Raw genomic sequence first — 23,857 nt, forward strand, 5'->3', positions numbered from 1 at the left:
TTACAGTGAAGTCACGCGATTTCAAAATTAGGTGACCTGCCGATTTCCTTGCAGTTTGCAAGACACAGATGTCTATGCAAATTGCAACAAAAGTAGTGCATGCACTTCTTTAGAAATCAGTGCGGCTCCAACCAAGTTGGAACCGCACCAATATGACTGCACTAATAGTGGACAATAGGGTGCGACTTAGCATACTATTTGCAAGTCGCCCAGCATGCAAATCGCATGCCAGATCACACCCGATGTAACCAGGGGCTAACTGCTGTTAACAAAACATATGTGAAATACCCTAAACTTATATTATCCCTGAAAATGTTGCCTAAATAGCTAGCAATACATTGATGAATGTCCAAAGATACACTGAATGCCTTTGAAGAGCATGATATATTTTTTATTTAAGATAGATTGATGCAAACAAAGCAAGAATTGAAAGTGTTTTTGCATCTGCAACATATTATTGTACAGATTGACTACATGCATACAATTAAACAGGGATGGATTCTAACAAAACATCATTGAATAACATAATTTTTTGTTTACTATGAATGCCTTGCATAATCTCTGATTTAACCCCATCTATATTCAAGGCATCCTCTTGACAACAGATAACTACAGTTTTGTATTGACTCCCTATTTATTTCTGCTTCTTGTTGCCGTTCTGTTAAATTAAAAGGTTTTTGAAAAAAAGTATAAGAAGTATAACACATTTCTATATGAAACAATTGCCAACACTGCTTAGAGCTGTAATGCTAACTATGGTACTGTTTCACTTGGTAGCTGAATATAAGACACACAAAAATAAACTTAACTGTTCCAAATTTATAGGGAGTATTATTGCAGGAATGAAAAAAAGAGAGATAAAATAAAATAGAAGGGTAGACTGCAAAGACTTAAAAGATACTCTTATCAAACTCCAGATGACCTCAAAAAAAGCTTTATGCAGGCCATAGACGGGTCGTTTATCAGCCGAATTTTCATCCGCACGAAAAATCGGCCGATAATCACGCCGTTAGTGGGGCCAGCCCGTCGGCCGTTTTTCACGAATCTCCTCATTCATTTTCATGCTGGAAAATCCACGAAAAACGTCCGTTTTTTGTGGACATGGGTGGCAGCATCAGCAACGGGGCCAATCGATTTTTCGTTTATTGGCCAAAAGTTCAGCCGATAAACGGCCCGTCTATGGCCTGCCTTACTTCCTTGGCAAAAACAACCCCCATTTTAAGATGATGAAGAACACTGCTTCAGTTTAAGAAGGTGACCAGCGAAATACAAAGCCATTAAATATGTTATCGTTATTTTAAATATTTGTCTTTAACATATTAGCCAACATAATCTACAGGGATTTCACTCCCAAAACAAACTACATCAACAATAAACATTTGCACATTTGTACAGCACTAAGAAGAAACATTGAACATTATGAATAAATTGGGTGATATGAAACCTTGTGGAACTGCCAAACACATTTAATCTGAGGTTTTCAACCTCATAGAGTGCTAGTAACAACTGGGCTTAGATAAGAATCAGAATATTTAGTCTTAAATTAGTATCTCTCTATTTCTACAGGCTTATGGAAGAAAGAGGTATATTCAACCCCTTATATAGCTATGTTTACTTATCTGAGCATAATGTTTACAACTGAGGCAGGGAGTGCAAGGCCCCCTGAGGTCTGACAATAGCCTGAACTAATGCTAATAACACACACCATCTTCCAGCTCCTAGGTAAACAGTACTGAACAGATAGCCCTGTAGCTTTTTATACTACTCTTTAGTACAATGCTCTGTTCATTATTTTTTCTGTTCATTATTTTTTGTAATGAGAGTTAGGCCCAAAAAAGTTTTAAATACAGAAACCGTGATAGGTTTCCATGTGCATTGTTTGGCAAGAGCTAATTTTGTTGGGCGGTGAGGTATTGTTGTGCATATAAATTACCTTGGCCTACAATCAATTGGTACAAATCTTCAGTGAAAAATTAAACACTAGTGCTAGCAGCAAACAGGGCCGATCCTGCTAACACTGCGTTTGTGGGGACACTATACAAAGCAGGCACTAGTATAGTTCTGTTCATGATCAATATATTGATCCGTACAAACACTATACTAGTAATGGAGGTGATCAGAGACCTATAGTGTGAGTGCGATAGTGTGCAGACAATGCTAGCAGACCCTGGCTAAGAGGGGTGCTAGCTAACTGACCCTGACACTATCTGATGTCGCTAGTGGCAGGAATTCAGTGATCAGTGAAAAATTCTATATACTGACACTGTACTAATGGCTCTGGCTGGGTGACGGGGTGATAAAAGGGTTAATAAGGACAAACAAAGGATAAATGTACTAATCTAATGTGTGCGTATAAAATGTAGTGCTTTTACTTGGTGTGGTGTTCTCTCTTCTCTCCCTGGACAGACCGGGGGGACAGAGGGGGGCGCAGTCGCGTTCACACCCCGTTATAGGAAGCAATGTAAGATTACATCACTTTGCCCAGAGCCACTGCTCGCCCGCAAAATGCGGGTAAGCAATTGGTAAGTAGTTCGAAAAAAAAAAAAAAACCCTTAAAATTTTTATTTTTGTTTAATTCTCAATATGGTATATTTTATTTTTAACATTTACTTTTTTTTTTAATACTTTTATCAGAATAGTACATTACCATTGTACTACTGTGGGGGGTTGATCAGTGATTTTTTTTTTTACACTTTGCTTTGTAGGAGAAATAAAGATCATTTCTCCTGCAATGCAAAGCTTGCTGTCATGAACCTAACCCATTCATGAACTGTCATGAATGAGTTAGGTTTTTTATCACATGATCACCAGGATCTTCATTCCGCTGTGTGTCCGCCAGACACAGCAATGGTGGTGGGTGGGAGGGGGAGCGCTGCGCGGGTACGTCGCTTTGCCTGTAGCTGCCGCTCAGCTGCAGTAGTTGCAGGCGGGTGGGCAGGAAGCGGTTAAAGTGTTAACTTTTTTTTTTAAATAATAAATATATCATACTTAACTGCTCAGTGTAATGGTTTTGAACAGAGCAGCCTGATCCTCCTCTTCTGGGGTCTCCCGCACAGGCTTGATCTCATGCCATGCTGGCTGGGTCTAATGTCCCTGTGCTCCATTGTCACAGGATTTGATTGTCAGCAGCAGGAGATTTCTGCTGCTTCTTCTGTGTCCTGCGAGGTGGGTGAGAGACCCTGACATCTGTGACCCAGAGAGAAGCAAACTGTAACCGATGTCTCCACACTCTCAGGGAGTCAGGGAGCCCCTTTAATGTGAAGGAGGCTTTGGGAAAAACTTTCCAGCTTATTTGGGCCAAACCTTGTGCCAAAAGGAAGGGCTGAACCTAGTCTTTGTATCTAAAGCCTGGGTAGAGCAGAAAGGTGCTCTGCATTTTGAGGAGTTTGGGGCTCCAGAGGAAGAGGCTTTTAGAATCTTCCTTTGTGGAACTAAAACTTTTCCTCCGGTGACCCTGATCAAGTTCCTCACCAAACAGGTGTCCAAGATTTAAGCCATAGGATTATGCACATATAAGTAGATATATTAGCCTTTCCTGGGAAATTGTTCTATGAAAAGCTCTAGTCTAGGGCATCCAAAACAGAAAAGCAGAGAAGAAGGCAATTGCTCTGTAACAACATAACACTGGAATACGGGGTCATGTTGGTTGCTCATTCTCCTAGTGCAGTTAGCTGCAGGTTGACCTACTGAAGTTGCAGCGAAAGCTGGTTGCACGGCTGGCCCTGTAAGTTTAAAAAGAGCCTTTAAGAGCACCTCAAACTTTATATCTGCAGAAACTTTGAAAGAAAGAACATGTTGAATTGGTTCAAACAAACTCTGTTTCCACTGAATAAAGTTCAGCAAAGATTTTGGGGGAAAGAAAATTATTTCGGGAGTGACCCAATCATCATACACTGTACATTCTGTTCATGAACAAGGAACGTTTTGCAGGTTTTTGAAGGTCTGTATCCAAAAGGGCATGGCAAGATGGAGGAGAGTAAGGTTGCACAATGCCAAGGCTTTTGCAGACAGAGGTAATAAGCTTTTCAATGTTAGCATACATGCTGCGTGAAGCTCCCTCTTCAACACAACAGTGGCTTGGAAAAGAAAAATCTTCCACAGCTTCCTCCAATACTGTCTCAATATCCTCTTCATTTCCTTCTGTGTCTTTTAGCACCAGCATATTGAGATCCGACTCAGGCTGAAAATCAGGAGTTAGGAGAAAAGGTGGGGCTTTTCTGAATGCTGGACAAAGATGTATCAAGGTTCCAATCTGTCCAAAGAATTGTAACACAGATGCAGAAAATTCTGCTTTGGTAAGGTTGAATGCATGTTGTGTGCCTGAAATAGAACTAGAATTGGATGTAGACATCAGTGTTAGAACCAGGTGCTGCTCTGGTGCAAAGGATGCATCATCACTCTGAGGCTGAGTGTTATGCAGGCCTTTGTCAGAAAATAAATACTTTCCCGCAGTTTTGAATTGGGTCCCTTTACCTTTGTCTCCACCGTAGCCACAAGTGAGGGTATTCTCCTGGGGGTTACTCATGGAATAGAGTGCAGGAAACAGGTAAGTGTGCTCAGAAGGAGTATGCAGTAAGCTAGGTGTAGACCATTCTGTAAAAAATCCTTGTGGTGAAACGACGGGAGGAAGTGCCTGAGTACCTTATAAGGGCTCTAGGCAGAGGTGACGTTAAAGTGTGCAACAAGTGGTGTGATGTAACACCTGGTCATCCACCTGAGATTGAGCTCTGAATGAATTACATTTTAGCAAGTTTGATTAGTTTGCACTGCAAAGAGAATACATTTCAAACATAGCCCTGTTTTTACAGCTACAGTCAGACATACTGGGTGACCCTGTTTTATCTGACCATGATTCTGGACTGTATTTAAAGTCCATGCTTCACTCATCATGCTGGGCATGCCCCCAAAGGGGTTTTCAAGGACCTGGACCTGTAAAGCACCCTGTGGCTGACTCAATGTGTTGCACCAAGTACCGAGGGGAATGCCCATGCAGAATCCAGAGTCTGAAGCAACATTACAGATGATCCCTATAGCGTGCAGTCTGGGTACAGCTCCCAAGGTTTTACCGAGGTTGCATTGATCTGGATATTCTGCTTCAGTGTAGACATTGGAAGACCGATTGAAGTTTTAGAAGAAATCAGTAAAGAAAAATAAGAAACTTTTGTTGCAAAGGAGAAGAGGTCCATCACCTACAGGTACTAGCACAAAACTGAGAATTCACAATGTGGGGTGGGGTTGTGTTCGCAAAAGCTTGCCAGTGTCCAGTCATCTAAAGGTATGCGACTATGAACCATAGTGTATGAATATGTTCCCTTTACTGTACCATTAAAATAATACAAGCCAATCCTTTGAGAAATTCTGTAAGCTCCAAACTTCATATGCACTCTGTATGTGCTACAATGTATTATCAAGCAGTCTTATCAGCCCTGCAAAGTTTTCCTCTATGAACTACAAAAAAGCCTCCCCTTTCTTAACATTATGGGGATGAGGTGTTTTATAGTACAAATCAAGAGTAAGCATCCTAGGGTGACCATTCAGCTGCTCCACAGATACAGTACAATGAGAGTTGTCAACTTAGGATGGGACGTGTGTTACTGGCAGTGTTACCTTAAAACAAAGGAAAAGAAGCCTAAAAAAGAAAATTATTTCTAAGGGCTGGTTAGCAGCATAAATTTCCTTTATAACAATGTTTATTTATGAGTCCTAATATTCATGTGACAGTGTGTAATTATAGTATTAACAGTAAAAAAAATGCACAGTGAATTCTCTCACCTCAGCAACTCCATGTCATTGAAGTTATATTTTACTTTATAATCACCGATCCTGCGGGTACTTGCTTGGCCCCCAATTACAGCAGTCTGTTTTATCTTGACTGTGTCCAATCCTAATGGTATGCCATAAAATTTGTCATCAGTACTTTAGCTACAAGTTAAGTCCAATGAAAATGTGTATTTAAATTCTAAAGCTCTTGAAATACCAAAAGGACTTTTCTATATCCTGGAGTCTGGATGCAAGATCCATTTTGTTAAGTTCTTAGCTCCACCACTGCCTTTACAAATCACAATGAAAGTGTTACGCACATCCTACTGGATTTTTACAATGTAAATTTTGTAGCTCAAGGATGAATCCAGTGATGAAAGTCTGATAACCTTGTAGTGGACTTGGTGGGATGTAGAGAAACTAGAACTACAGGAAAGAGAATACTACCAGGGTACCTCCTATTAAACTTTCAAGACCACGGGTCATCAAAAGCTTTCAGATTTTGACCTTTTAGTGCACAGCAGTTTCCAGTAACTTTTTAGCTGATTTAAACACCAAACTGATTTTTGCATCTTTCATTTATAGCTCAAATGGAGCCTTAACTAAATTGCTTTTATAAATTCACTATATTGTTATAATAATCAGAAATAGACCAAGTTGCAGAAAAAATGTAGTTCTAGTTTTTTTGATTAACCCCTTCCTGACAAGCAGATGCACACAAGTGGCCTCACTGAAGTGGACCTTCTTCCGTGAGGCTTCATATGTGCTATTCTTTGTTTGGGCTGGAAGAGAGCTGCATATCATGTCACCAACAGCTCCAGGTCTCCTATCAACAATCGCTGTGATAGCCTGTGATTGGCTATCACTGTGATTAGTAATTATACAGCCTGCCCCTATACTCTTTTTCTTCTGGAATGGAGAAAAAAAAACAAACAAAAAAAAAAAAACACTGGGGGGGCTTCTGCACACAGAAAGTTTTTTTACCTTCATGAAGGTTAAAAAAAAAACCTTGAGCCTTTACAATCACTTTAAAAAGGGAAATTTTTTTTTTTTTTTTTTTTTTTTAATTAGTGGCAGTGTGTTTTTCAAAAATGCACACTATTGTTTCTGGACTCTGCAAAGTCATATATAATATTTTCATCCCATATTTTCCTGAAAATGGCAGAAAATTAGGCGGGTGCTATAGCAACTACCAAATGGAAATTGGTAACGTCATAAAACAGAAGCATGCACTTCAAACACTACATATCTTCAAAAAGTTATCCTTTCAAGTGGTCATATCACAGCAGTAAAGTGCATTTTGGTTCCATGCAGGACCCGTTGTTCAGGTGTATAATACATTTAAAATGCCATCCACCAATCAAAAACCTGCACAAGGAGCCAGCTCGCTGACCTCTGAAGTCATAAAAAAACACCAATAACCAATCAGAGTAAGTGTCAGAATAAATCATCCTGTATCCTTATACATAACCATAGTAGTGAGTATGGGCACTGAATAGAAGCTGAGGTAAAATTACGGACTGAGCATCACCTGATCGCATCTGACAGATGTGTTAGATTGGGGACTCACTGCAAGGCTCATGCATGTGACCTGTGGGCTAATGCACCATGGCTACTAAGGATGCCAGGCAATCAGGCCACCGGTGCAATGGAGACTCATGACGTAAGCCATTCAGCCATCTGCATGTGTCAAAAAAACCCCCAAAAAAACCTATGGCATTCAAAACATTCTGTTCTTTGCAAAAGTTTTTATGGTTCCTTTGCTTATGTTGGGATCTGCCTGTACCGAAAAGTCACCAATTTTGGTGGTACCTTGAGATTGGGGGGAAGGAAGGAAGGAAGGGGTGGGTGGGTGTTAGGAAGGAAGGGGTGGGTGGAAGGGGTGGGTGGAAGGAAGGAAGTAAGGGAGGGAGGGAGGGAGGGGTGGGGAGGAAGGGAGGGGTGGGTGAAAGGGAGGGGTGGGGAGGGAGGAAGGAAGGGAGGGGTGGGTGAAAGGGAGGGGTGGGTGAAAGGGAGGGGTGGGTGAAAGGGAGGGAGGGATGGAGGAAGGGGTGGGTGAAAGGGAGGAAGGGGTGGGTGAAAGGGAGGAAGGGGTGGGTGAAAGGGAGGGGTGGGTGAAAGGGAGGGAGGAAGGGAGGAAGGGGTGGGTGAAAGGGAGGAAGGGGTGGGTAAAAGGGAGGAAGGGGTGGGAGGGAGAGGGGGCAAGGGAATGTAGAAAGAAAACTGAACAGTTAGGTATGTTGTTTGCAGCGGTGGGGGCAGTGACAAGCAGCGATCCCCTGTATGGCTTTCAATGAAGCAGCTGGAAGTTGCTTCTCATCCTCTCCCGCGGCTTCCATCTGCTTTATTGAAAACCATACAGGAGATCGTTGCTGGTCACTGCTCCCACGGCCGCCACTCCCACACACCCCTAGTCCTGGAACTGCTCGCCGTCCCCACCTTATTTCCACACCTTGAGTGGAAATTTCGAGGGTTTCAGGGATGGTTGGCAACTCTCCTCTGGAGGGTGTTTAGACCCTCCTGACTTCCCCCTTATCTACGCTCCTGCTGCAAGGGGCAGGGCACAGACGGCGATGTCATGTGGCGGATCTGTCATTGCGAACTGGCGGTCCAAGAAGGGAGCGCTGCTGGGGCCGTTCTCGGACCACGGTCCGCCATTTAGTGACCTCTGGTTTAAAGGGAAGGGCAACAAACTGAGAGAGATGTGTGCACTTAGCAGAAAGCACTGATGTGTTTGGAAGATGGGGACATATAAGCAGGCATCCTTGATGTCCTCAGACCAGAAGTGAAGGGGAGGAGGTAGAGGAAAAATGTCTAGCTAGATACCACACATTAGACTCAGTCGACTGATATGTCCTGGGACCAGGTGGTCACATAGGCCAGCAAAGGCACAACCCCCTATTTTGAAAGCTGAGGCATGGATGCGCAAATTATATCACCCGCCGCCTGGGACATGCAGTTTTAGGTGCCGGCCAGGGTTTATTATTTTTTTTAAATGTATTCCTACTGCAAGGAAGCAGCAATCCGGCTCTTCCAGGTAGGGGGAACTGTGTGTGAGCTGGTTCTGCTTGGTGCCCTGGGGATGCTCTGGTGTGGTTCCCTCTGCAGCAGGGGTCTTTTCTGTCTGTTTGTCTGGGTTTAGTGCCCCTCCACGGATGCATGAATCTTGTGGCCAGGCTGGTCGGTAACAGAGGCCGGGGCTTTGCGGTCTGCTGTAGAACGATACAGAGTCTGTCATCTTGCTTGTAGGCATTTCCCTGAGAACCAGTGCCCTCCTGTGGTGGGCGGAATTGTGGTAAGCAGTCACTGGTGCCCGCCATCATGACTGGGGGTTTCTCTTGCCTGCGCTCACTGCCTGCCCACCTCTAACATCTCCTTCCAAATTTGGCAGCTATGTACTGGGGTAGCAGCTGTAGATGCAGGGCTTGATTTGATGCCCTTTCCTTACTGCTGGAGAGCGGGTGGGGAGTGTGGGGCAGCTAGCTTTCCCCCACCCCTTTCCCAAAGTGGGAAACACAGGTGACACTGCATTGTCTTCAGTTTCTCCCTGTCCTGCCACAGCCACACCTACCTTGGGCCAGTGTCCTAGTGGGGACAGTTTGCATGCTTTCCGCTGTGTTTGGTTTGTGGCTGGGGCGCAGAAGTGCTGTGCCCACCATTCCTTTCACAGGGATGAGCAAACTATACTGCTTGATGTCTGGGACATGCAGTTCCAGGCACCGGGCAGGTGTTTATTATTATTTTTTAATTTAGCCCTGCTGCAGGCAAGCAGAAATCCGACTCTTCCGGGCAGGGGATGTGTGCACCTGCCACCCTGGCTGTGCTGTCATTTGCTCCAACACCTGCCGATCACTGGGTCCTGGCCAATAATTTATGGCTGGGACCTGCTGACCAGCGGAGCGAATGACAGAAGACATCCCTGTGTCTACCAACACAGGGCTCTCTACAGAGAGCAGCGATGTGCCGGCCTTTGTCTCCCTGCAAAGCAGGGAATAAAAACCGGCACATTGCTTAGTGAAAGTTAACAGTTAACATTAACTGAATTTGTGCATTTTTTTTTCTATAAAGAACAAGTAGATTGTCAAGAGGGACAAGCAGATTGGCACCCGAATTTAGTCTCTTGGACAAGTAGTTTTCTTTTTAAATTTCCACTTCCATGAGGGCATCCCCTTACTGTGAGGAGGAATTGTTTGTGAGCTTGGAGGACTTAGAGGTAAGACAAAGTTGAACAAAGTCCCAGATTTGGTCACAGACTTGAAGGTCTGAGGGGAATGAAGGAACTCTTCCTAGAAGGAAAGAGTTTCCCAGCCTGAAGGATAGCCCTCTTTTGTGGCGGCAATAGGGTGCTCTTTCACCTGGTGATGTCCTTAAAGGAATTGTTCCTCATCAAAGGGCATGTGTATTAAGTGCTTTTGCATTGTGGTTCCCCAACCCATCCTTTAAGCCAAAGGGTTCTTTACATATGAATCCAAAGTAGACCCATTATGGTTTCTACATGTGTTATATCTGCTAACCCATATATTCAGTAAGGTGGGGCCACAGACAGAAGCTTCAGTACCTGAAAGACTGAAGAATCCATTAGAATAGAACCAGGTTTCCTAGACATATCCTTGGACCAAACAATCAAAGTCTGGCAGATGGACCTGTTTACAATAGCAGGTTGTAAGATAGGCCCAAGATGGAGAATATGGGCTTGGATAGGGCATCTAAGTGCTTATCCAAAGGAGCTTAACACACTGAAATATCCACCACAGGGAAAGTCAGAATCTTGTTAATACAAAACATGGCCGGAACCTCTACAAGTACAGATCACTTCCTAAGGAACCTTTCCTCAATAAGGGAGTAATCCTTATAACACTGGTTGCAGAAGTGACTGCACTGGGAAGGTTTTGTCAGCTGGGGGGGGGAGTCTGATGAGTCATCGTATCCTCTTCCCCATTCAAAGGATGAAGTTATAGGCAGTAAAAGAAAAATCAAAAATCTTCTCAATGACAGAGGAGATGGGACTCCCTTGGGAGCTTGTTTTCACAAGAGCACAGTCCACAGCCAAAAGCTATTAACCCTCTTTGTATGCCTTATGTTCAGCCACAGGAAGAGGGCAGGGCATCCCTCCCTTCAGTGATGATTTCTTTAGGACCCAGCTGCCTGAAAGACATGGGACCTTCTGCAATACAGGTAAGTTATGTCATGAAAGCTGTGAGAAAAAAAAAAAAGGCTAAACTTCAGCTTTTAAGTCTCATGCCCCAGAAAAAGTGAAAGTTAGAAAAGTCAAATCTGCATACTTGTTTGGGATCAGTGACAGTATTTATTAAAGTTAAAGAATCGATAAGACATCCAGGCAACTAGCATTTTCAAAAGGAGAGGTCAGCAGTGTCAGCTTTATCCAGTTTACTTTAAAAGTCACATTTACCAAACTCTTTTAAAAATTATTTGCAATGCAAAGGAAAATCTTAATGATCATATTCACGTCACTGGTGACTGATGACTTGGTAGCCCTGGTTTATAAAGGCATCTAAAATATTAGTAGCTGTAGCCTGGAAATTCCAGGCTGATTCTGGCAGTGGGCAACGGTGACTCATTTAAGAGCCATTTATCACTGAGACTCATTGCAAGAAAATATAAACATACCAAGCTGGGATAGTCGGAATATCTCATCCTCATTTTCTGTTGTGTGATCTGCATTAAGCTGGGTGACCTGTAGTCCATCAACTGTGGATTTGCAAAGCAGTGCCCTGTTAGTACCTGATAGAAAAAAAAAACCACATCAACTTTATTGTATTCCATGTCAATTGATTTTTTTTAGGATTTATCACAGTACATGGCCAAAAATACAGACTACTGTTAGGTAAGCACATAGATACAAGTTTAAAATCATTCACATTCTATATACTCCAGTATGTCCAATACTAGTGATATTACAAGTATATTTCAAATATCACTAAGCAACTGGACTTGTGTACAATATAGTTTGACTGTTCACATGATTGGAGAGTCACCTGAGATTAACAGTTTAATTAACCACTTGCCAACAGGGCACTTATACCCCCTTCCTGCCCAGGCCAATTTTCAGCTTTCAGAGCTGTCGCACTTTGACAATTGCATGGTCATGCAACACTGTACCCATATGACATTTTTATCATATTTTTGAGACAGATAGAGCTTTCTTTTGGTGGTATTTAATCACCTTTTATTTTTTGCTAAACAAACCAAAAACTGAAAATTTTGAAAAAAAAAAGTTTTTTTCTTAGTTTTTTGTTATACAAATTTTGTAAATAAGTGATTTTTCTCCTTTACTGATGTGCGCTGAGGCTGCAATGATGGGCATTGACAGGTATCACTGATGGACACTGAAAGGCAGCACTCATATAGCACTGATAGGTGACTCTGAAAGGCAGCTCAGATGGGCACTGATATATGGCATTGATGTGCACTGACAGCTGACATTCATGGGCACTGACAGTTGGCACTGCTGGGGCTACACTGATCATCAGGGCACACTGATCATCAGTGCCCTGATGATCAGTGTACATGTCCCCTCTGAGGAATGACGATTACCGGCTCTCCTCTCGAGCGGTCAGAGTGACAGCTCGTGAGGAAAGAAATGCCGATAACTGACATTTCCCTATTTACATGCGATCAGCTGTGATTGGACACAGCTGATCACATGACCGAGCCGACATCTTCGGCTTTTTGTTGATCGGTGATCCGCTGTGTCCGATGGACACAGCGCACCACCGATCACCACATTGCGCGCTCCCGGAGCCACGCATGCATGGTTAGACTGGTAGGACGTCACATGACGTCCTCCCAGAACAAGAGAACCGCCTTGCGCCTGTCATTTCCTTATGTGGCGGGCGGGAGGCGGTTAAAGTGCTTGAACTCATGAAAAGAAAAACTCACTAGACTGTTTTAGAAATTGTTAAGAAAATACAACTATCTGATATGGTAAGCTTTAACCACTTGCCTACCGGGCACTTATACCCCCTTTTTTGCCAGGCCAATTTTTGCGCTTTCAGCACTGTCGCACTTTGATTGACAATTGCACGGTCATACAAGATTGTACCCATATGGAATTGTTATAATTTTTTTTCTCACAAATAAAGCTTTCTTTTCGGGGGAATTTAATCGCCGCTGGGCACTTTACTTTTTGCGCTATAAAGAAAAAACGTGCAAAAAATTTGAAAAAAAAAAAAGTTTCTTTGTTTCTGTTATAAAAATTTTCAAACAGGTAATTTTTCTCCTTCACTGATGTGCGTTGATGAGGCAGCACTGATGGGCACTGATAGGCAGCACTAATGAGGTGTCACGGATAGGCGGCACTTATAGACAGCACTGATAGGTGGCACTGCTAGGCATTGACTGGCGCAACTGCTGGGCACTGACTGGCACAACCACTGGGCAATGACTGGTGGCACTGACTGGCAGCACTGGTGGGTGGGCACAGGTGGGTGGCACTGCTGAGCACAGGTAGGTGGCACTTCTGAGCACAGGTGTGTGGCACTGCTGGGTGGCACAGGTAGGTACACTGCTGAGCACAGGTGGGCGCACTTCTGGGCACTGATCATCAGTGCTGATCCCTGCTCTGACAACTGCCGGTTCTCGGCAGTACTTTCCTCACGCTCTGACAGAGTGAGGAAAGTACAGCCAAGAATCGGCAATTGCATTTCCCGGTGATCAGCGTGTCATTGGACATGGCTGATCACGTGGTAAAAGGCCGCTGTGATTGGCCTTTACCACATCACGTGATCAGCTGTGTCCGTAGGACACAGCGATCACGGAGATCGCCGGGGGCGTGCAGGAGAGCGCGTTCTGGGAGGACGTCATATGACACCCTCCCAGAACTGGCCAGCCACAGTGTAGCCATCATTCGGCTATCTGCGGTCGGCAAATGAATCTGCAGACAGACTATAGTATCACATACTGTATTTACATATTAATTAACAAGCAGTAAATTAACTTTAAATTAAGCCCTACTGACCTCTGTACCTGAAAGCACTGTGGAGTAATTAATCCCCAAAATAAACAGCAGAATCTCCAAGGTCTTTGTCTAAGCCAGCTAGCTCAACATCCCCTTCCCAATAGGGACTCCGCAGCCTTCTAATCTCTATTGTAAACAGAAAACAGTAGCTCAGCTTGGGGGGCAATCAGGGTGCAGCTGCAAGGACTTGAATGCTTTCAGTATTTCTGCAGTGAAATTGAGGATGGATTTCTATATAGTGCCTGCATCTACAGGGGTTAGTTAGGGCTTGTTTTAAAGTACATTTAGTGCTTGTTAAACATAAATACTTAAAGAATAACTCCACAAAAAAAACCCAATCCCCTATGCATAATCAATGTACACTCACTGGCCACTTTATTAGGTACTCCTGATCAATTGCTGGGTAACACAAATTGCTAATTAGTCACATGGCGGCAAAGCATTTAGGAACAGTTCACACCACAAACACATTCCGGATACATTTTTGCTTTCAGTTTACACCACACTCTGTTCCAGTGTGTTTTTGATACATTTTGCTATCTTACAGTACAATTCTGTGCAGAAAGAATGCAGCATGTTCTACTTTGAACTACTACTACTCAGAACTGACTGTACTGGTGTGAACTAGGGCCATTGGAATACATGAAAAACACTGTGCATGCATTTTTGATGCAGAAAAAAAATGCACTGGACTACATCTGGTGTGAACCTGCCCTTAAGCATGTAGATGTGGTGAAGACGACTTGCTGAAGTTCAAACTGAGCACCAGAATTGGGAAGAAAGGGAATTTAGGTGACTTTGAATGTGGCAAGGTTGTTGGTACCAGATGGCTGGTCTGAGTATTTAAAAAACTGCTTATCTACTGGGATTTTCACGCACAACCATCTCTAGGGTTTACAGGGACTGGTCCAAAAAAGAGAAAATATCCAGTGAGTGGCAGTTGTGTGGATGAAAATGCCTTGTTGATGTCAGAGGAGAATGGGCAGACTGGTTGCTGTGACATTCAGTTGGTAGGGTCAGACTTTGGTGTAAACAACATGAAAGCATGGATCTATTCTGCCTTGTATCAATGGCTTAGGTTGTTGGTGGTAGTGTACTGGTGTGGGGGATATTTTCTTGGTACCAGCGAGGTGTACCTAATAAAGTGGCCAGTTAGTGTACATTCCAAGAATTTTAACAAACGTTGTCGCAGATTTCTGCCTGTTTTTGCTCTGAGGGAATATGAAGTGACTAATTCATTACTAGCAGATTTCAGGGTTCTAAACTATATCTAAAAAGAGTGCAGTGCTCTGAACACTATCTACCTCTGACACAGTGATCTAGTCATATAAAAAAATATGATCACAACATAACAAAGAACTGTATTGTACTAAAAACTATCTGATGGCATGAACACATCACAAATGTTCCATAAAGATTATACATACACAAAAAAAACATAATTTTATGATCACTGACAGGTTTAGTGAACACTGATACAATCACGCCATTTAAAGTTAACGAAACCTCGAAAAGGATTTTATTTAGATGAAGAGATTTGCACGATTGGAATCAATGGTGGATTGTATATATGTATTGTGTGGATATTAAAACACTGATTTTGCAGCATATTATCATATGGATTAAAATTATTGTAATTCTTTTTTCTTTTTATATACCAAACATGTTATTTACTTACCTGCTCTATGCAATGGTTTTGCACAGAGCAGCCCCGATCCTCCTGTTCTCTGGTCCCCCCCAGTGCTCCTGGCTCCTCCCACTGCTGAGTGACCCCACAGCAAGACACTTGCTATCGGGGCACTAGTGTGTGCTTGTCCCTGAGCCCCGCCCCCCCTTTCTCCTCACTGGCTCTGATTAACAGTAGGAGGAGTTACCCTTTAAATGTTTATAGACTGGTCACAAATTCAGTTTAACCACATCCCAACCACCCTATAGCAGATATACTGCTACAGGGCGGCAGGGGTGCGTAAAATCATGTATATATACATGATTTTGTATTTCCCGTTAGGGGGCGCGAGAGCAGCACGCACCCCCTATCCGCGGCTGTCAATCACCGGGTCCCGGCTGGTAATTACCCGCCGGCGCCCAGTGGATACCGAGCATCTCCCATGGCGAGGAGGACTACTTTGTTTACGAACAGTCCTCCTCCCTGTTGGCTCGGGCACACTGCTCTGGATGGCTGTGCACAGCACAGCCATCCAGAGCAGTGTGCTTACAGTGAAGCACCAACACAACGCCCCCCAGTAAAACACTCCCAACACACAGTTAATCCTTTGATCATGTTAACCCCTTCCTGCCCAGTGCCATTAGTACAGTGTCAGGTTTTTTTTTAGCACTGATCACTGTATTGGTGTCACTGGGAATGTCAGTGACACCAAGTCAGTTCCCCCCAGCCCCCAGTGTCAGAATGCCCGCTGCAGTCCTGCTAGAAGTTGCTGATCGCTGCCATTACTAGTGATAAAAAAAAAAACATTCCAGTATATATACAGCCATTTGTAAACACTATAACTTTCACGTAAACCAATTCATTTACACGTATTGGGATATTTTTTTTTCTTTTAGCAAAGACATGTAGCAGAATACATTTTGGCCTAAATTTATGACTAAATTTGATTTTTAAAATTTTTTTTACTGGACATGTTTAATAGCAAAAAGTCAAATATTGTTTTTTTTCTCAAAACTCTTTTTTTTATATAGTGCAAAAAAACAAACACACAGGCGATCAAATACCAGCGAAATAAATCTCAATTCATGGGGGAAAAAATTACGTAAATTGGGTGCAGCGTTGCATGACCGCGCAATTGTCAGTTAAAGTAACACAGCGCTGTAACGCAAAAAATGGCTTGTCAAGAAGGGGGGTATATCCTCAGGAGGGCAAGTGGTTAACCACTTGACCTCTGGAAGGTTTTACCCCCTTCACGGCCAGTGCATTTTTTGCTAGTCAGTGCTGTGCTACTTTAACTGGTAATTGTTCTGTCATGGAACACTGTACCCAAATTAAATTTATATAATTTTTTTACACCCAAATAGAGCTCTTTTGGTGATATTTGATCACCACTAGGTTTTTTTTTCCTTTGCTATGTAAATGACAAAATATAGAAAAGTTTGGAAAAACAAGTGATACTTCATATCCAATAAAATCAAATTTCTTCAAAAATTAGGCCAAAATCTATTTTGCTACATATCTTTGGTAAAAAAAAAATCCCAATAAGTGTATATTAATTGGTTTGTGTGAAAGTTATAGAATCTACAGACTATGGTATATACAGTGCATTCATAAAGTATTCAGACCCCCTTCACTTTTTTCAATATTGTTATGTTGAAGCCGGATACTACAGTTGTTTAAATTAATTTTTCTTCTAATTACACTCAGTGCCCCATTATGACAAAGTAAAAACAGAATTTTAGAGATGTCTGTGAATGTATTAAAAATAAAAAACTGCAATATCAAATAAGTATTCAGACTCTTTACAACAACACTTGAAAGTTAGCTCAGGTGCCTCCCATTTCACTTGGTCATTGCGGAGAGGTTTCTACACCTTGATTGGAGTCCACCTATGGTAAATTAAATTGATTGTACATGATTTGGAAGGGCACATACCTCCCTATAAAAGGTCTCACAACTGACAATGCATATAGTATCAGAGCAAAAACCATGAGGTCATCGGAACTGCCTGTAGAGCTTAAACACAGGATTATTGCAAGACACAGATCGGAGGAAGGCTACTAAAAAATTCTGCTGCACTGAAGGTTCCCAGGAAACAGTGGCCTTCATAACTTTCCAATGGAAGAAATTTGGTACAACCACTTCCAAGAGCTGGTTACCCGGACAAACTGAGACATCATCACCAATTCTATGAAGCTGACACTTCTGCTGAAAAAACCCCCAAAAAAACCCAAAAATAGGTTTTTAGCCTTTATTTTAACAGCTGAAGAGGGTTTGATGACCAAAAATATAAAAACAATAAAAGGATCACCATTTATGCTTTTATTAACATAACTATAAAAAGTATTTTGTGTAAGGCTTCCCATGTTTACTTCACACACCTGTAGATATGAAAACATTAACTGATAGAATCTGTCCAATATATCAGCCAGACAGCAGCTGTAGCGATCAAAATGTTTGAGTTAACACCTGACCCCTTCAGCAAGGCAGTCATTCTACAGTAATAAATTAAAAAAAAAAAAGAAAGACAGGATTGCAGAGGGTGAAATAAAAAATATGTATCTATATACAGTATCTCACATAAGTGAGTACACCCCTCACATTTTTGTAAATATTTTATTATATCTTTTCATGTGACAACACTAAAGAAATTACACTTTGCTACTATGTAAAGTAGTGAGTGTACAGCTTGTATAAGGGTTCATGTACACTGCAGCTGATAAACTCACGTTCAGGAGCTTTTCTGCATTTTATTCAGCAGGCCCTGAACTCTCCCTAATGTTTTCCTATGTATCCATGTACACTATGTTGTTTACAGACAGCTGAGTTTACAGTCATTTTTTTGAACGCACCAAACTTGAGTTCAGGAGTATATTTTATCAGCGTTTTGAAACGCTTGTAACCACGCTTATAAGCGTTTTTTTTTAACTGTTCCATATCCAAATGCTGTCCAGAACCTTTTTTCATCATCAATGCAAAGCGTTTTTCATGTATTCAAACGGACCTAGCACACCAGCACAGTCAGTTCCAGGTTTTGCGTAAAGGAAAATATGGTAGAACGTGCAGCATTATGCTCATGATGAGATCCATAGTGAATACAACCAGAAAAGATAGGTAATCTCAACACATACTGCTCTCTCTGCTTCTGCTCTCACTATTTCGCTCAAAATGTCTGAAATAGTTTTTTTTTTTATTGTTTTTCAGTGCATTCTGGGCATTTTGGAAGGTCTCCTGAGGTTATCTTAAAATAAAAAAACACTTCTAAATGCAAACACTCAAACGCGGTATGCAAACGTGGCTAAACAGGCTTTTTTTTTACCTACGTTTTCCAGCAGTCAGTTTCCACCGTTCAGAAGTGTTTTCCAAATGTCCCGTGTACAAGGAGCCTAACAGTGTAAATTTGCTGTCCCCTCAAAATAACGCAACACACAGGCATTAATGTCTAAACCACTGGCAACAAAGTAAGTACACCCCTAAGTGAAAATGTCCAAATTGGGCCAAAAGTGTCAATATTTTGTGTGGCCACCATTATTTTCCAGCACTGCCTTAACCCTCTTGGGCATGGAGTTCACCAGAGCTTCACAGGATGCCTCTGGACCCTCTTACACTCCTCCATGATGACATCACGGAGCTGTTGGATGTTATAGACCTTGCGATCCTCCACCTTCCGTTTGAGGATTCCCCACAGATGCTCAATAGGGTTTAGGTCTGAAGACATGCTTGGCCAGTCCATCACCTTTACCCTCAGCTTCTTTAGCAAGGCAGTGGTCATCTTGGAGGTGTGCTTGGGGTCATTATGTTGGAATACTGCCCAGCAGCCCAGTCTCCGAAGGGAGGGGATGTCACAGTACATGTTGGCATTCATGGTTCCCTCAATGAACTGTAGCTCCCCAGTGCCGGCAGCACTTATGCAGCCCCAGACCATGACACTCCCACCACCATGCTTGACTGTAAGCAAGACACACTTGTCTTTGTACTCCTCACCTGGATGCCACCACACACGCTTGACACTCTTGAACCAAATAAGTTTATCTTGGTATCATCAGACCACAGGACATGGTTCCAGTAATCCATGTCCTTAGTCTGCTTGTCTTCAGCAAATGGTTTGCAGTCTTGCATCATCTATAGAAGAGGATTCCTTCTGGGTTGACAGCCATGCAGACCAATTTGATGCAGTGTACGGCGTATGGTCTGAGCACCGACAGGCTGACCCCCCTACCCCTTCAATCTCTGCAGCAATGCTGGCAGCACTCATACGTCTATTTCCCAAAGACAACCTCTGGATATGACGTTGAGCACATGCACTCAACTTCTTTGGTCGACCATGGCAAGGATTGTTCTGAATGGAACCTGTCCTGTTAAACTGCTGTATGGTCTTGGCCACCGTGCTGCAGCTCAGTTTCAGGGTCTTGGCAATCTTCTTATAGCCTAGGCCATCTTTATGTAGAGCAACAATTCTTTTTTCAGATCCTCAGAGAGTTCTTTGCCATGAGGTGCCATGTTGAACTTCCAGTGACAAGTATGAGAGAGTGAGAGCGATAACACCAAATTTAACACACCTGCTCCCCATTCACACCTGAGATCTTGTAACACTAATGAGTCACATGACCCCGGGGAGGGAAAATGGCTAATGGGGCCCAATTTGCACATTTTCACTTAGAGGTGTACTCACTTTTGTTGGCAGCGGTTTAGACATAAATGGCTGTGTGTTGCGTTATTTTGAGGGGACAGCAAATATACACTGTTATACAAGCTGTACACTCACTACTTTACATTGTAGCAAAGTGTCATTTCTTCACTGTTGTCACAAGAAAAGAGTTAACAAAATATTTATAAAAATGTGAGGGGTGTACTCACTTCTGTGAGATACTGTAGTTTAAACTAGATCATATTACATTATAAAGCAAAGTTTTGCTTCAGAACAAATGGCTTTATGCAACTGGAACAGCGTGTCTAGAACAGATCAGTATTTAAATAGTATGCCCATGTTTCATTTATACCAAAAACACTGACCTGTTAGTAAATAACTAGCCAAATACTTATCTCCTTGGCATTAAGCTGCTGTTCTGGAATGTCTCTGTAACATCGTATATTAAACACTATTTAATAATTCCTCGATCGATATTATAATTACGATGTTAAATCAATGGCAAATCAGATTTGTGTGCTACAAGGAGTTTACTCATAAGCAAGTACTATGATGTGTGCTAACAGTTGTACTTTGTTTCCCCCAATGTACTTTATGAGCACTCCTATTTATCCTTACTACAAACTACTCAATGCACGTTGCTTTCTTGGACTACAAAGAAATATTCATAAAAGGAACAAATGTCACTCTACCAGATGGACATATTGCCTCTATTTCTCTAGTTTTTTCAGACTCTTCCTATTCGAGTCTGTGATGATAGTGCAGACTGGGAACCCGAAAACAAGAGAACAGGAGTATTACATTTTTTAAATAATAGAGCAGTGGTGACCCTCCCTTTCAGAACTGCTATAAACCCAAGAGTGCATCTCCATAGGTTTTTAGATTGAGTAAATAGTTTGTTAAGGGTCTGGACACTCCAAAATAACTTCAAAATAGCAGAAGCTATTGTGTTGGCTATTACTTAGCAGATAACTAATAAAAGGAATTGCTAAAGTTGTAAATAACTAACAATGTTTTAACAGGAATTCTGTAACAGAATCCTGCAATATGTCAGTTTGCTTGCCATCTCAATGTTAGTTTACAATAAACATCTGCCAAGGTTATCAGCACTTCTGACTGAGGGAATTAGGAATAGCCCATCATAAAACTGTAAAACATTTTAATTTTGCCACTCTTTTAACCTCATTAGGAATACATAGCATGCAATAAAATGTCTTACCCAGGGCCAACTGATATAGTAAAAGCCATTTAGGCCTGCTCTATGCTGTCAGATATCGTACTTGATGGACAAAAGACCCCTTCTCCAACTCACACTTTCAAAATGTACACAATTCATAAAATCAGACGTGATAAAGTCACATTACTATTTATTAATATTGGGAAGATTAATGGTTAACTGCATATTTAGCCAAACCCAGCAGCAATCAATCACTCTCAGTCTGCTGGCACTTACACCCTGTTCCAAATTATTATGCAAATGATATTTTTCTCATTTACCTAAATAATTGATGTAAATAACAGTCAGCATAATTCTCATGTTATCAACTATTAAAAGTACAATTCAAATTTTATTGAACAAACCTAATGATAACAGTATTTTTTTTAAACATAAACTTACAATGCACTGTTCCAAATTATTACGAACAGTAAGTTTCAAAACACTTTATAGGTTGTAAAGAACTGAAAATTGTCATTTGTTGTGTTTGCAGCATATTTACTGAAATCAAAAGCTATTTAAATCAAACGTTTAACAACATTTTAACTTTTTAAACATTTTAACAGGTCACATTACATTTTAACATAGGACCCCTTATTTGATAGCAGCTTCACAAGTCTTGCATCCATTGAACTTCTGAGTTTTTGGACAGTTTCTGCTTGAATTTGTTTGCAAGATGTCAGAATAGCCTCCCAGAGCAGCTGTTTGGATGTAAACTGCCTCCCACCCTCATAGATCTTTGCTTGAGGATTCTCCTAAGGTTCTCAATAGGATTGAGGTCAGGGGAGGATGGAGGCCACACCATGACTCTCTCCTTTTATCCCCATAGCAGCCATTGATGCAGAGGTATTCTTTGCAGCATGAGATGGTACATTGTCATGCATGAAGATAATTTTATTACGGAAAGCATAGTTCTTCCTTCTGTACCAGGGAAGAAAGTGGTCAGTCATAAACTCCACATACTTTGCAGAGGTCATCTTTACACCTTTGGGGACCCTAAAGGGGCCGACCAGCTCTGTTCCCATAAATCCGGCCCAAAACATGACTCCACCGCCTTGCTGACGTCGCAGCCTTGTTGGAACAGGGTGGCCATCCACCAACCATCCACTACTCCATCCATCTGGACCATCCAGGGTTGCACGGCACTCATCAGTGAACAGGACTGTTTGAAAATTAGTCTTCATGTATTTTTCTGCCCAATGCAGCCGTTTCTGCTTGTGAGCACTGGTTAGTGGTGCCCGAATAGAAGGTTTATGCACATTTGCAAGACTCTGGAGGACTCTACACCTTGATGTCCGTGGGACTCCAGAGGCACCAGCAGCTTCAAATATCTGTTTGCTGCTATGTAATGGTATTTTAGCAGCTGCTCTCTTGTTCCGATGCATGGATCTGGCAGAAATCTTCCTCAATGTGCCTTTATCTGCACCAACCCGACTGTGCTCTGAATCAGCCACAAATCTCTTAATAGTGCAATGATCAAGCTTATGTTTTCGTGAAATATCTAATGTTTTCATACCTCGTACAAGGCATTGAACTATTTCACTCTTTTTGGCAGCACAGAGATCCTTTTTCTTCCCCATATTGCTTGAAAATGGTGCTCTGCGTAATAATGTGGAACACCCTCCTTTAGTAGTTTTTCCTTAAATTGGGCTCACCTGTCAATCTATCACAGGTGTCCGAGATTGTTTTCAGTGATCAAAAGAGCCCTGACACACAATGCCATCCATGAGTTAAACTGAAAAAATAAATATTTAATCTTTGTGACACTTAAATAGAATTTGCATAATAATTTGGAACAGGGTGTAGATTGTGGTCTCATGAGCTGGAAAATCATTGTGCAGAGTGAAGCAGTGAGTGCCATAATTGTGTATCAGTGACAGCGTGGTGTGAGTGTAACAATATATTAGTCAAACAAAAGCTAGAGGGTAGAGTGGGTCTTCTACATTTTAGCTCTATTATATGGCAGCAGTCCTGATATGAATCACTGACTGGTTCTTTCGTGCGCACACAAAACACTGGGTGGTCATTGAACACTTAATGGCTACCACAACCCTAATCCCTCCCCTGGGTCTGACCATCAAATCACCCACCCAAGCAGACTCTTCCTTTAGTTGCTTTGCTCTTGGATGTATGGCACTCGGCCATTTGTAACCTTAAACTTTCAACCCATACATGTCCCCTAACTCCAATATTGGGCAACCCTGAATTCCTGTCAGGATTGAAGTGTAGCAGATTCTTATACTGAAAGGGAACTGATTTGGCAGATGGCTCCAATACCTACAACTCAAACTTTTTCATGCTCATCTTACTACTGCTGGACAATTGTTTAGTGATTTAACCCCTTTTGAAAATCTATGCCTTAACAGCAATGTCTGCCAACATGGCGTTTCCCAGCTCTATAATATTTTTTTACCCATACTTCCCTAATCGACCTTACTATATTAGAGACTAGGAAAGTGGTGTATTTTGGTTTTGTGCTGCCCTAGGCTAGACTATAATTGGACAACCCCCCCGCAACTAAATTTGTCTTACCCTTTCATCTGCAAACCCCACCCCTTCCTCTTTAGGCTCCACCTCTTCCTATTAGAG

The 23,857-nt window shown here is 42.1% G+C and overlaps 1 protein-coding gene across 1 annotated transcript in view; it reads right to left on the reverse strand.

The window, feature by feature from the left end:
• Window positions 1-23,857, reverse strand: part of TAB1 (TGF-beta activated kinase 1 (MAP3K7) binding protein 1) — a 145,302-nt gene that overhangs the window by 30,194 nt on the left and 91,251 nt on the right. The window contains exons 6-7 of the mRNA XM_089674287.1: window positions 11,389-11,502; window positions 5,773-5,884 (exon numbers count right to left, since the gene is read on the reverse strand). Coding sequence (XP_089530413.1) covers window positions 5,773-5,884; window positions 11,389-11,502 — 226 coding nt within the window. The remainder of the gene's footprint in view (window positions 1-5,772; window positions 5,885-11,388; window positions 11,503-23,857) is intronic.

This window comes from Staurois parvus, unplaced genomic scaffold (assembly GCF_062004578.1).
Source record: "Staurois parvus isolate SC_StPar_1 unplaced genomic scaffold, SC_StPar_1.0 ptg000149l, whole genome shotgun sequence".
NCBI lineage: Eukaryota > Metazoa > Chordata > Amphibia > Anura > Ranidae > Staurois > Staurois parvus.